Genomic DNA, 14,724 nt, shown 5'->3' with positions numbered 1-14,724 from the left:
GTACATGTTATTGTTGCTTTTTGTGCAAGCTTATTTTAGTATGCGTGTTAGGCTATAAACAATGACTTGAACTTCAACGGTTGGTTACTACCTTATTGTTTCGATTTGAGTATCTTTAGAATATTCTTCTATTGAAATAGAAAATGCTACTAAAAGTCTGGTTAATCACAGCCACATAGTCTTTCTAAGAGAAAGAGTGATAGATAGAATGAAACTGAAAATTGTGAGAGTTTTGCTCTAAAACCAAAACCAAAGGTGATGCTTTCCTTCACTTAGGAATGTGAAGATTGCTCAAAGTGGAATTCTGATGTAGAGTAATGTTTTGCGCCTACATAGTGTTTTTCATTTTTTTTCACATTCAACTAATAATCACTTTCTCATGATACAATGTGATGCAACTTGAAAGTACATTCCATCAGTATATCTTGACTATACTTCACTTAGCTGACTAACTATGGTTAAGTCAACTAGCAGCTTAAGATGTCCTCTCTGATTCATAGGCATTTTTAGCAGCTGCTCACTTTGTTGATGCAATCTTTCCAGAAACACTCTCGTCAACTTGCAATAACATGCCATTCGAGACAATTCAAGTATCTAGTTAATATTGACTAATTTCGCATGCATAAAGTAATATATGATGAACTAAGAGTTAATGTCATTATTCATACATGTAAGCCATGAAAAATAATGGACATTTGAGAAGTCGAATTATATTGTTTGAATGAAACGTGAATTCAAGCAAAAATATCCAAAACTCTAATATGAAGTACTGGAAATGCCGAACAGGGAAGGCTCTGAAACCTGTAGATGGACAAAAATCTGCCAGATGAATTATGATTTATAAAGAATGAATTTTGCAACATCATTGAGTCCTGCTTCCTCATAACATTTGGCTATCTGTTCCAAATAATCGTCCCAATTTCCTTCTATAGAAGCCAAATTTAACAAGAAAGCTGCCTCATCAAGTAAAACCTGCAATTGTTTTGAAAGTGAAAATAAGAAAGGTTTATATGAACACCAGCAGCTAATGCCATTGTCATGCATGTTTGATGTTGATAGCCATGATAAATAATTGACAGTATATGAAACCTGTGCAGGTTCCTTCCCCTTTTTAAGATCTTCTTGCCTTCCCTCTTCAGAAACTCTCTCTTTAATATACTCAATTTGCTCATTGTCCCATTGGGCTATATTAGCAATGTCCTAAACAAACAGAATTCACACAAAACAAATACCCGAAAAGGAGGAAATAGATGAGAATATGTATTAAAAGGAAGAAGGGAGATTCGTAACCTTATACTCGAGTAAAGAATTCATACCCGATACAAGCAACCTAGAGTCCACCATGGTGATTTCAAAGCTCCCCTAGCAGCATCTTTAGCTTCTACTTTACGCCCAACCCTATATAAAGTTAATAGCAATAAGTTCAGATTTCTCATTTTGAACAAATCCAAGATTTACCAGAATAAAAACTGTTTCCAACCAACCTCAACATAATCTCGGCATTGAACACAAAAGGCCGTGCAAATCCTGGAAAATGCTCCTTCTTTGTATAAAATTCCCCCGTTACTAAAGCTGAGACCTTACACACACAGACATAGTCAATATGTACCAATTGACTTGTGACTAAAGCTTGGGGAAGAAATTCAATTCAAAAGAATCTTATAATACCTGATCTCCTTCCTCAAAATGCCGCATCACTTTGCGCTCTAAGACATCAGGAAATATACCAACCTAAAAACAAATTAGGTTCTTGCACTGATTGATTGTGAAAGGGGAAGATACAGGTATGTTAATTTATGAATACCTCTTTTAGAAGATAGTCATCTAAGTTAGAAATTCCAGACTTTGCAAAATAACCCTTTCTATAAAGCTTTTCACCAGCATCAGCTGAAGCATAAAATAGTTCTTCATTTCTCTGTTGACTGTCCTTTACATCTTCTTCAACCAATATCCTGTGAATATATTGGTCTACCTGTATGAAGCAAATAGACAACTTGCATTAATCAAAATGTATATTACTGACTAGCATATCCTTCAATCTCACTAGAGTTGTGTTTTGCTTACCGTCTTAGCTAAAAGCCACACCCCATGTTTTCTAACTTCCACCACCGGCATATCCAATCTGCAGGTGTTTGTAACTATGAGATTATCAGATTCCGAACAAAACAATTATCCATAAAAAAGGGGATAAACATGAAGCCTCACTTGGGTGGAGCCGTAGGCCATCGCAGCAGCGCAGTTACAACACCTGTGGGAAAACCACACATAAGTTTAAGGTTTAGGACATGTTGGATCGATTTATTTGAGCTTATATCTACACGCATAAGCATTTGTGCTAGAGTTCGAGAAAGCTTTTGGAAAAAGGTTATGACATTTCAATAAGTTGTTTTCAAAACCTCTTCAGAATAGCTTATGAAAACAGCTTATGTCATTTCAATAAGTTGCCTTTATTTTCTCTTTTTTTATAGAAATAGCCTATACATAAGCAGTTATAAACTCATAATTAAGTTGTTTATCCAAAAATACCCAAGTTGTAAAAGCTGTTAACTCTTAAACCCATACCAGAGCTGTTTTGTGAGAGTGGAATAGCAAGGGGGATTAATCCTTGTTTGGCAGCAGGAGAAATAATTGTATCACCTGATATACACAACCATGACAAACAAAAAATAAATCACCTAAACAATACCAAACCCTAAAAGAAGCATTTCAAATTTCATACAACACAGTTTCATACTTAATAACATGATAATGTGTAATGTGGAATAGTGTTACCTCTAGTTTTCAAGATATTCAAGAGTTGTGAGAGATGCTGAGGTGGTTGAGTTGCAGCTACATTCTTTACGAAAGAAACATGTTCTGCAACGGGGAAAAGTAAAGAATGAAGCAAACAGTGGGAAAAAGTAAACAACTAGAATAAGATGAGGGGAGAGGAGAGGTGATATTACCAGAGAAGGAGAAAGAATAGATGGAGGAAGAAGAAGAAGAAGAAGAAGAGATGAGGGGAGATGGGTCATGCTCCTCCTCACGATTTCTCTTTATATTCCTTCTTTGACGTCTAGACCTTTTAGAGATGGAGGCTTCTTCTTCCATAAACAATCTCACGAGTTCTTCGTCCATACCATCATTCATATGATCCATAAACATTTTTGCAATGTGGGAAGAATCGAAAGGATTCATGTGAAAAGAAGTTTGATATTGAGTAAAAGATGATGACAAATGGTAGAGAATGAAAGAGATTGAGAAGGACTATGAAGTTTATTAACTCTTTTAAATGGAATGCTTTCTCCCATTTAAAAAAGTGTGGTTTTAAATAAAATTTGCTTTAATTTAATATGAATGTGATTCTCAAAATGTAACAATATTATAATTTTTTTAATTGTAAACTTTAATTATTACATATTGACACATTTATAAGGTTAATATAGTAAAAGTGCAATGTTTTATGACATTACAATTATATTCTTTAATTTGTCACCTTAAACGACAATAATTTTAAAATAGAGGGAGTATTAAATAACGGCTAGTTTGACTTTGAATAACAATTAGTTTTGCTCCAAATAATTTTTAAACAAAGTCGACTTATTTAAGAATTTTATTTATTTTTAAATAAATTATCAAAATAACGTCGTTTTGTCTAAAAAAATCAAACATTTAATCTGTCAGATTTTCAAAACCGCTGAATTGCCGATTTTTACATGTATTGGCCTATTTTGATTCGTTCTCACTAGTTCAATAACTTACTAAATTCATCAATCACACTAGACCATTGATCTCTTCAATTCCCAACTCGTCTGATCAGTCCGCTATGGTTTTTAAAATAATTACTATTTCAAAATGTAATCTATAACAATATATAAAGGCAAAATATGATTTTGGTGTAGTATATTTTTCTTCCAATTATACTTTTTTATTTTTTTTTTAAACTTCAACTTCTCTTTACTAACTATTGTATAGACAGTTTTTATTTCTTTTTCATTCTATTTTTGTATTATTTTATAAATAATTAAATAAAAATAAAAATCAACATATAAAAAAATACAATTTCTATTTTTATCCGTTTGCACACCGAAGAAAGCATATAGACGGGTACTCAATTTAATAGTTAAATATACATTAAAAAGTGTTTTAAATTAAAAATATATGTTTAAAATCGGTGAATCTTGAATTTTTTTTCCTCCAAATAATCTATTGGTTAAAATTTACTTTTACCACACCACTTGTAAATGTATGCCAAATTTTACTTAACCTGACTTGATTTTGTATATAATATTTCATAAACAGTCATTTGGTTATTCTATTGGCGTCCAATAATTATATTATTTTTTTCTTTATCAAATGTAAAGAACATTGTAGCCACAACAAGAGAGTGGTAATGAGAGCAAATAGAGCAACCATAAAATTATTGAAATTATATTCTTTTCCCGTAATTTCAGAGGTATTTTTATGATTTTCACTTTAAGCCGATTCACTTCAAAAAGTCTGACATTACACAAATCCAAAGGACTTATGTAAATGCAAAAATTCATAGATAAAATGTGTGATTTTTAGCAACGGTCACTAAAGAAAAATTATTGAGGGCTTTTCGGACAACCATGAGACCCTCGATAAAAGATTACTTTGTGAGGTTTAGCATCGGTCATGGTTTTACAAACTAGTATTTGTCTTATAGTAGCAATACTCCCTGACAGTCCTGTTGCCTATGACCCGTGACTAATCCACCTTTTATAATGTTTGAATGAAATGTATTCAAGCAAAAATATCCAAAAATTCTAAGATGAAGAGTACTGGAACCGCCGGACAGGAAAGGCTCCGAAACCAGTAGATGGAATCTGCTAGATGAATTATGATTTATACAGAATGAATTTTGCAACATCGTTGAGTCCTGCTTCCTCATAACATTTGGCTATTTGTTCCAAATAATCGTCCCAAGTTCCTTCTATAGAAGCCAAATCTAACAAGAAGGCTGCCTCGTCAAGTACCACCTGAAATTGTTTTGAAAGTGAAAATAAGAAAGATTTATATGAATACCAGTTTATGCCATTGTCATGCATGTTCGATGTTGATAGCCATCATAAATAATTGACAGTATACGAAACCTGTGCAGGTTCCTTCCCCTTATTAAGATCTTCTTGCCTTCCCTCTTCAGTCACTTTCTCTTTAATATACTCAATTTGCTCATCGTCCCATTGGGCTATACTAGCAACGTCCTAAACAAGTAAAATTCATGGCAGAAATATCCGAAAAGGAAGAAATAGACGTGAATATGTTAAGAAGAAAGAAAGATGAACCATAAACTTATACTTAAATAAAGAATCCATACCCGATACATGCAACCTAGAGTCCACCATGGTGATTTCAAAGCTCCTCTGGCAGCATCTTTAGCTTCTACTTTACGCCCAACCCTATATAAATTATAAAGTTAATAACACTAAGTTCAGATTTCTAATTTTGAACAAATCCAAGATGTAATCGAATAAAAATTGTATACAACCAACCTCAACATAACCTCAGCATTAAACACAAAAGGTCGTGCAAATCCTGGAAAATGCTCTTTCTTTGTATAAAATTCTCCCGTTATTAAAGCTGAAACCTTCCACACACAGACATAGTCAATATGCATCAAATCACTAGTGAATAATGCTTGTGGAATAATTTAAATCAAAAGATGCTTATAATACCTGATCTCCTTCCTCAAAATGTCGCATCACTTTGCGCTCTAAGACATCTGGAAATATACCAACCTAAAAACAAATTAGGTTTTTGCAATGATTGAATGTGAAAGTGGATGATACATGTTTGCAAAATTTATGAATACCTGTTTTAGAAGATAGACGTCTAAGTTAGAAATTCCAGACTCTGCAAAAGCACCCTTTCTATAAAGCTTTTCCCCAGCATCAGCTGAAGCATAAAATAGTTCTTCATTTCTCTGTTGACTGTCCTTCGCATCTTCTTCAACCAATATCCTGTGAATATATTGGTCTACCTGTATGAAGCAAATATATAACTTGCATTAATCAATGTGTCTATTACCAACTAGCATATCCTGCAATCTCATTACATGATCATAATAAACACAAGATGAAGTGCTCATTAGTCTATATGTATGTATATCATCAATTATCAATAATAGTCATTGGAATGGTGATCTGTTTACCGTCTTAGCTAAAAGCCACACTCCGTGTTTTCTCACTTCCACCACCGGCATTTCCAATCTGCAGGTGTTCGCAACTATGAGACTATCAGATTCAGAACAATAAATTATCCATAAAAAAAAGGGATAACATGGAGCCTCACTTAGGTGGAGCCGTAGGCCATCGCAGCAGTGCAGTTACAGCACCTATGAAAAAAAATAATCACAAACAATACCACACATAAGTTTCACGTTTAGGACATTACATCTTGCATCAATTGATTTCAGCTTATCTACTGGCATAAACATTTGTGCTAGAGTTTGAAAGAGCTTATGGAAACACCTTATGACATTTCAATAAGTTGTTTTCAAAAGCTCTTCAGAATAGCTTATGAAAACAATTTAAAGCTTATAATTTGACTTTATTTTTTATATATACTTAAGTACTTATATGATAAGTGTTTTTGCTATAAGTGCATAATTAAGTTGTTTATCCAAAAACACCCTAGTTAAAAAAGCTGTTAACTCGTAAACCCATACCAGAGCTGTTTTGTGAGAGTGGAATAGCAAGGGGGATTAATCCTTGTTTGGCACCAGGAGAAATAATTGTATCACCTGTTATACACAAATCAAGACAAACAAAAAATCAATCACCTAAGCAATACCAAACCCTAGAAGAAATATTTCAAATTTCAAATTTCATTCCACGCACTTTCATAGTTAATAACATGATAATGTGTAATAGTTACAGTGTTACCTCTAGTTTTCACGATGCTCAAGAGTTGTGAGAGATGCTGAGGCGGTTGAGTTGCAGCTACATCCTTTACAAAAGAAACATGGTCTGCAACGGGGAAAGAAGAGAATGAAGCAAACAGTGGGAAAAAGTAAGTAATTAGAATGAGGTGTGGGGAAAGGAGATGTGATGTTACCGGAGGAGATGGAGGAAGAAGAGATGTGAAGAGAAGAAATGCGGTGGTTGAGAAACAGAGGCACGGCGTTGCTGCGAGCACCTCCACCACACAATACTCCGCCGCTGATCTTCATTTCTCGGTTATCCTTTTATCTTACTCCAAACCTTCAAACTTTTTTATGTCATTTTATGAAACTGTTTGATAAATAAAATATATAAAAATGAAAAGTCCAAATATATTATTTTGTTTTATGCATTAAATTGGAAAACTCTTAATCCACCCATGGGTCTCTTACGCACAATGCGCGTTGTCAAAAATATCTCTGCTTCCATACATGTATCTCTAGAAGTACTTTTTTTTTTCTAAGTTGTTTTGTTCCGTAGGTGCATCTACGGAAGACTTCCATATATGCATCTACGGAAGCATTTGATGTTATATTCGCGTCAGACTCTTCTCCTTCCTGATTCTTCTCATTCCAACTTCTACTCTCTGAATCTCTCTAAACCTCTAAAATCAAAGTTCCACCAAACTTCGTTGTTTTCCCACGAGTTCGTCAGGGACCATTAACATCAACTTTCAACAGACTCCATCTCCTTCAAAACTCAATTTAATCGGTAAGTTTTTTACTTTTCGAGTTTTTCCGTAATAGAGTTAGAATTCAATTTTTAGGTGTAGAAATGGTTGGATAGTTTTCGAAACATAGTTTAGAGACAATGTAGGTATTTTTGGATGTGTAAAATGTAACATCGTTTCCCATTCGTCGGGCAAACCATCTCATTCCAATGTAGCTACTGCCTTGCTTCTCCAGGCGAGCCAGCCCATTCGTCGAGCGAACCAAGTCAAAATCGGAATTTTGTAACGGCCATAACTTGAGTTTCCGGCCGTTTGATGCGTTGGAAAGCTAACGCAATGAGCTATACCATGATGGAATAAAATGAATCATAAGATGAAATTTTCTAGTACTTGAATTAGGATTAAGTGATGAACTATGTAGTATTAACATAGGAAGTATGTCATTTGTTACAAATTGACGTAACCACGTCATAGAGTGGCTTGAACTATGTTTTCCTTATGATGATATAATGTTATTATGATGATGTGTGTAATATGAAGTTTATGATGAGGAATGAATAACATGATGAATTGATGTTGTTATGACAATGAAGCGATGGCCTATATTGCCGTTTGTTGAAGGCTTATGTCTTGTAGTTGCATTTCATGATGTCGCATTTGTTGAGTCGCATACATTGCATTACCGATGGTCTGGATTGACAAACTGTGATGGTATGGATTGGCAAATTATGATGAAGGTGTATGCCTTGTTGATGCCTCTATTTATTAGAAATTTTGCGATTAGGGTGTATGCCCTATTGGTACCATATGCATTCGCATAGTCATTGGTCTAGTTGTATTTTACATAATGATGAATAATGATGAGTTGTTTGGTGATGAATACTTTTATAATCGAAGATGTGATGATGAATTGGATGTCGTGGAATAACTGTATACTACTTGGTAATGAATGATGTTAATGTGTTATGAGTGGTGAATCATGTATAACTGTATTCTCATATACTTGTTATCATACGCTTCCTTATATTGTTGTGATATCTCACCCCTTTTGTTTGAATGTTACCCCTATGTTAGTAACGTGCAGGTAATCAGGAATGAAGGATAGTTACCTTCGAGTAGTTCGAGTTGGTGTCGTCACTCTGATACGTAACACTAGAGAGGGATGAATGCTATTTGCTTTATTGTTGAATTTCAAGTTAATTGTTGAAGTTTTATAATTAATGATGTTGACTATTGTCAAACCAAGGTGTTGCTGACTTCTATTTGAATTATGAATGATTTCTGCTGCATTATAAAGGATGTTTTTGAAGACTATATCGTTTTGAATGGTTCATCCGTTTATATGTGTTATGTATCTGTTAACGTTATGAGCAATTGTTTGTATTACGAAGAAAATGTGACATCCTGATTTGGATGGATTGTTTTAAATGATGATTTTTATACTCTGATTTTATTAATATTCGACGGGGTAAATTGGGGTGTTACATAAAACGGACGATCAAGCCATCAAAATGGGGTTTTTAAGCCCCTGGAACAGTGACACGCACCATTGTTGCGTTGTTAGAGTTTCAGAATGTTCCGTAGGTGCATCTACAAAATAAATGAAACGTTAGGTAGTTTCGTAGATGCACCTATGTAATAGCCCCGGGTTTTGAAATGATGGTGCTACTGTATTTGCACATACGGAATTAAATTTGTTTTTTTTTTAATTTTCTTTTATAAGTTAATTGTATCTAACCCGACTTTATTTGTAATACAATGCAGACATTATGGTCGACCAGTCAGACCGCATTATATATGGGGGATCGCACAACATGCCTCCGTGCAATGTGCACGGATGCAGGTAGTCTCACAGGTGACAGATGGGGCATCTGTTCCAGTAGATGCACCTGATACCCCTATTCCAGCAGAGGTACTTGTTTCAGCCGTTTCAGTAGAGGGGCCTTCCACATCAACTACCTCATCCCAGAGGCCTCAGGATGATGGTGAGGGTTCCTCACAGACGGCCTCCGTCCGCAGACGTCGTCAGGACACTTCTACTACTCATGTGCCACCTCTGGAGAGAGATGTTGGATCTCCGGTGCTACCTCTTGTGCTGCACGAGGAGCCTGTCGCCTACCCAGGGGGTCCTTTAGATGTATCCCTATTGACAGGGTATGATAGGGTATCCCTGATTTATTATTTATAACTTTGCTTGTTATTAACAGTATTTTCTTTGGAAATTTTCAAGACATTGCTTCCTAGAAGTTCAACAACCACGGCGGGAAGAGGAGGACATATATAGGCAGTGGGTGTTGACATGTTACTTCCTATTTTTGTTAGGCACTCAACTAATTGTGGACACGAGCTCCTCGTACACAGATGTCGTTTACCTGAGGTACTTATTGGATATCACACGTATCCGTGAGTAAAACTAGGGAGCGGCTACACTGGCGTACAACTACCATAGGACTGTGGCTGGCAGCTGTTCCCTCTTAGTGGTAAGAATCTTATATCATTCTACTTTTTCTCAAAGTTGTTCATTATATATTTGTGTTAATGTTTGATCCCCGTGTTTTTTTTCATTTCAGGGTTGGATATTACAACACTTCCCCATGATCATTGGCTGGGAAGAGGTGCATAGCTACACTGAGGTCGTGCCGCATGCTAGTGCCTTCATCCCCCGTAGAGGGAACCAAGAGCCAGATCCTTACAAACGTTATCTTGAGCACATGGTTGCCGAAGACGTCCTATACGAATGTTATGCTGAGCACCGTAAGACGGTTCCGTTTGATGATGTTGCCCTGTATTCTGGATGGTTGGCTGCCAGTTCCACCATCACTGTTCGTTATTTTCTAGAGCGCGTCATGCGGTAGTTCAGGTATTGTCAGACGATACCTCGCCACCCTTCTGTCTCCGCTCTCATCGCCATAACCCATCGGCAGATAGATGAGGTCTTTGCAGACTTTAAGCATCACATGGTTCCTAACGAGATTCGGGCGACTAGATCAGAGAGGGACTAGAGCTGCGCTGACAAGTACATCACTTGGTAATTCACAGTGTCACACCCATACATAACCCCTACTGCACGGGATCACCACCGAGACCAGCCCACAAGGAGGTCTTGCAGACTCAACAGTCTGAGTTGAACCACTAATGATGTTCTTCCTCGTGGTTGTGATATCATTGACATGGTACAGGCAGCCATTACCGATGGTTTCTTTCCTGAGGGGTCTGATCACAAACGTGTATTGGATGGTATCATGGAGTTAGCAGAGAGCATTTTTGTACCGTCGACATCGTGTCAGGACAGGTGGGGTACTTGACGGTAGATGCAGAGTAGCCAACAGACAATATGGTGGACGCAGAGGCAAAGGAGTGGATGAGGATGTTGTCTGACACACACATTTGTGATGCTTGTGATTTTATTGATGTCTGTATTTTGGTTACATTTATGTACTTTCTTTTGATTGTGTATTTGACACTTTTTTGGTGATCTATACGATGTACTCTTTTGTTGTACTATATTTCGTTGCCTTTAAATTGCACTACTTTGATGTACTATAATTTGATGTTCCATTTTTGTTAAAAATATTGGAGTTTTGGAGTGAAATGAAAGTGATTTAAAATATAGCAGAAGGTTTCGTAGGTACTTCTACGGAACACTCTGTTTTTAACACGTTCCATAGATGTACCTACGGAAAAAAACCAAATTATGTTTAAAAAAAGGTACTTCCAAATGTGTATCTACGGAAGCATGGAGCATAATTGGAATTTCGTCAGGTGAATAAGAGTATAAGGGGAGTAACGAGATATCCCTCATTAAATTTAGATTAATTGTAACATATAAAGTTTTTATCATCAATATTGATTCCTCCGCTTTGTCTAATGGAAAGGCAAAAAAAAACGATTCTATATACAAACGTGAAAGCTCTATCGATAAAAGTAGAGCTGTCAAAATGGGCTACCCGGTCCTAAACGGGCCAGTCCTAGCGGGCCCTGGGCTTTCTAGGGTTGGGCCAAAAAGGTCCGATTTAAAATAGGCTCGAGAATTACTACCGGAGCCCGGCCCTAGATGGGCTTCGGGCTACCCAACCCTAAACGGGGTTTTTTAATTAAAATAATTAAAATAAAAACTCCATAATATTTATTATAACTAAAATTTAAAATTACAGTATTTTAAACATAATACATTTTTAAGTACTATATTATCTCTTATAAATACTGTAATGTGTTTTTAAATACAATATATGTCCAAATTACATAAAATAATACTTGAATATTTAAAATAACAGAAAAACTAATATAATACAATCTAAGAATATTGATTATATTAATGTATTATATTTAAAAGTGAACGATCGAATAGAATAAAGATAAAATTTAGTGAGAAGAGAAAAATCAATATGATATTTTGGAGTAAACAATATAAATATTAATATATATTTTTTAAATTTTATAATTATGCGGGCCTAATGGGCTACCCACGGCCCATATAGGCTATAGCCCTAATGGGTAGCGGCATTTTTAGGGCTGAGCTAAAAAGGCCCTGAAAAATATGGACTCTAATTTGAAGTCCCAAGCCCTATAATTTTTCGGACCAGGCAGGCCGGCCTATATGGGCTAGCCCATTTTGACAGCTCTAGATAAAAACATTCATTCTGACCTATCTTTTTTTAGAGAGGAACGATTTCACGCACTAATCCTCCACACTTTTTGTTAGAAGAAAAAGAACTTTTGTATGGAAAATCTTAGAGTAGACACTAATCATTTTTGTAATTGCTAGTATTTTTTAAATCTAATAATTAATTTAGATTTGATTGGATAAAAAATTTAGTTTTTTTATTCAAATTCAAAACATGTTAAATGTAATTCATATACAAATGTAATATAGATTAGAAATGATGTTAAATGTAATTCAAATTCAATTTTTTTTTATTTCAGTTGCACTTAGTTTTCATTGAGTTTCATTTGGAATTTGGCTAGGTGTGTAACAGATTGAATAAAGAGAAAAGTTAGCTATAAGTTTGTTACGTTTGTTTTCTATCGCTCTCTCTCTAAAAATTCTTTTATCTTCATCTTTAACCTTTTGCATCAATGGAGTTGTAACTCCAACAATTAGTATTCAGAGCTCCGGTTTTATTCATAGAGAAACACAAATGTATGTGAGGTGTGTGCTGGATTTTGTTCCTCAGAATCGAAGATCGAAATCGAAGAGAATCACAACATGTGATTCTCGAATTTGGGAAACACGAGTGTTGGCGAGAACTGAATGATTTGCACAAGAATGCAAATGAACGACGAAAACAGTAGTTTGAACACAAAGCTTCTAGTATTCAACGGAAAGAATTGTAATCGGTGGTCAATTCGGATGCATGTGTTCTTGTTCTCGTCAGTGACGGTTACACGCTGATTGCCAAAGATGAAACAGAAGTGCAAAAAAATATGCAACGTGATACGAGGAAGAAGAAGAATCAGAAGACATTGTTCTATATCCATCAGTGTGTAAATTCGAAGGTGTTTAAGAAGATTTCCGACTCGACAACTGCGAAGGCGGCGTGGGATACACTTATTTGGTGCTATGATGATGATGCAACGTGAAGAAAGTAAAGTTGTAGTTCCTACGCAAACAATACGAGAATCTCAGCATGAAGAACAAGAGAAGGTGTCTGACTACATCTCCAGAGTGATTGTAGTCACGAATAAGATGAGGACTTGTGGATGTCATACCCTAATTTTGCCTCATGGGTCATTCATTAACCGCATTTTCATCATTAATCGGTCATTCATGCATTAGGTTGACCAAAAGTCAACCTTAAGTCAACATTTGCATCATTTAAAAGTAAAAAATAACTAAAAATCGCACAAAATTGCACTTCATGCATTTTCATGGCCTCGTGCATCTTTTTGACCCAATCCATGATTATCAAAATAACATTTCGATTCTATAGACAGCCATTTCTTGAATTTGGTTTTTGGACCCTATTTTAATCTACTAACATGTCATTTTCTTTTTATTATGAGTATTTAAGAAATTTTGGTTGGAATTTGAGCTACTAAAGTTAGAGTCTAATCAAATATGTTGGCAAAATTTAATAGGATTCAATATTTAGTAATAAGAAACTATGCGAATAAAAAAAAGCAAAACCATTTACTAGTATGTCAATGCTTCCAGTCCAGCCTAATCCCTTTTTTTTTTAATTTTAATTTCCTTCTTTTTTCAATTGATGAACATGTGTTGATTGATGTATAGTTATATTTTTGGCTTCCAATAGTGTAAATAAATTCAAATCGAGTTGCTGGATTTTGCTATTTTTGCATTGTGTTACGATTTCGGGAGTTTAATTCAATATTAGCTTTTTCATCAATTCGAATTGCGATTTCTCCGTTGACCAGCGTCGGGGCAACATAGGTCACCGCCATTCCTTGATTAATGCTTCGATTCCCTTGGATAACCTCCACCCAAGGTTTCACGTTCTTCACTTCCGGTGTTGGTTCCTTTGATTTCTTTGTATCCGCTTTCTCATCTTCATTTAGGGTTTCGATTTGTTTCGGTGTTTCTTCTATCGTGTTGCTTTCATCTTCACGTTCAATGGTTGGAGTCATTACGATTGTTCTCTCCACAGGTTTCAGGCGCGCCACCTCCATCTTTTTCAGGCGGCCAACGCCCCTTTTGAATTCACACATCAAATCCTAACTGAATGAATCTTTATTATATTATTTGTTTAAAAATTACACGTAATATTAGTTGTAAACAAACTATAAGATTTTATTATACTCATAACTAAATAGAAAAACCACGTCAAATTTTTTTGAAGAGTATAAAACTATATCATACTAATTTAAATCATATCATACTAATTTAAATCATATCATACTAATTTATTTATATATAGGGTTTGCTAACGTAGACCCACTTGATTTTATGAAAAGTCTATTTTAGCAATATGCACCTTAGGGTGCATTTAAGTATTTTTTTTAGTTAAAATTGAGTTTGCTAAAATACATCCACTTATTTTTATGAAACCAACATGCACCTCAAGGTGCATTTAATCATTTTTTAGTTAATACTTGTCAAAATAGACCTTAATATTTATTTATTTTAAATCAACATAGAAAGAGAAATCAATC

At 35.1% G+C, this 14,724-nt stretch overlaps 2 protein-coding genes across 2 annotated transcripts; both read right to left on the bottom strand.

Moving 5' to 3' along the window:
* Positions 1–619: 619 nt before the first annotated feature.
* Positions 620–3,255, bottom strand: LOC131610978 (protein IN CHLOROPLAST ATPASE BIOGENESIS, chloroplastic-like). Its single transcript, XM_058883086.1, has 11 exons — positions 2,946–3,255; positions 2,773–2,856; positions 2,563–2,637; positions 2,206–2,248; positions 2,065–2,122; positions 1,805–1,972; positions 1,669–1,731; positions 1,485–1,579; positions 1,317–1,398; positions 1,090–1,200; positions 620–972 (listed from the first exon to the last, which is right to left on the bottom strand). The coding sequence occupies exons 1-11, from the start codon at positions 3,175–3,177 to the stop codon at positions 832–834; spliced, it is 1,152 nt and encodes a 383-aa protein (XP_058739069.1). The 5' UTR covers positions 3,178–3,255; the 3' UTR covers positions 620–831.
* A 1,303-nt stretch (positions 3,256–4,558) lies between these two features.
* On the bottom strand, positions 4,559–7,233 carry LOC131613087 (protein IN CHLOROPLAST ATPASE BIOGENESIS, chloroplastic-like). Its single transcript, XM_058884800.1, has 11 exons — positions 7,060–7,233; positions 6,888–6,971; positions 6,671–6,745; positions 6,295–6,337; positions 6,155–6,212; positions 5,816–5,983; positions 5,679–5,741; positions 5,496–5,590; positions 5,321–5,402; positions 5,097–5,207; positions 4,559–4,982 (listed from the first exon to the last, which is right to left on the bottom strand). The coding sequence occupies exons 1-11, from the start codon at positions 7,172–7,174 to the stop codon at positions 4,842–4,844; spliced, it is 1,035 nt and encodes a 344-aa protein (XP_058740783.1). The 5' UTR covers positions 7,175–7,233; the 3' UTR covers positions 4,559–4,841.
* Between the last annotated feature and the right edge of the window lie 7,491 nt (positions 7,234–14,724).

Source organism: Vicia villosa, linkage group LG6 (genome assembly GCF_029867415.1).
Source record: "Vicia villosa cultivar HV-30 ecotype Madison, WI linkage group LG6, Vvil1.0, whole genome shotgun sequence".
Taxonomy (NCBI): Eukaryota; Viridiplantae; Streptophyta; class Magnoliopsida; order Fabales; family Fabaceae; genus Vicia; species Vicia villosa.
The sequence above is the reverse complement of the archived record's forward strand: the minus strand, read 5'-3'. Positions and strand labels throughout refer to the sequence as shown.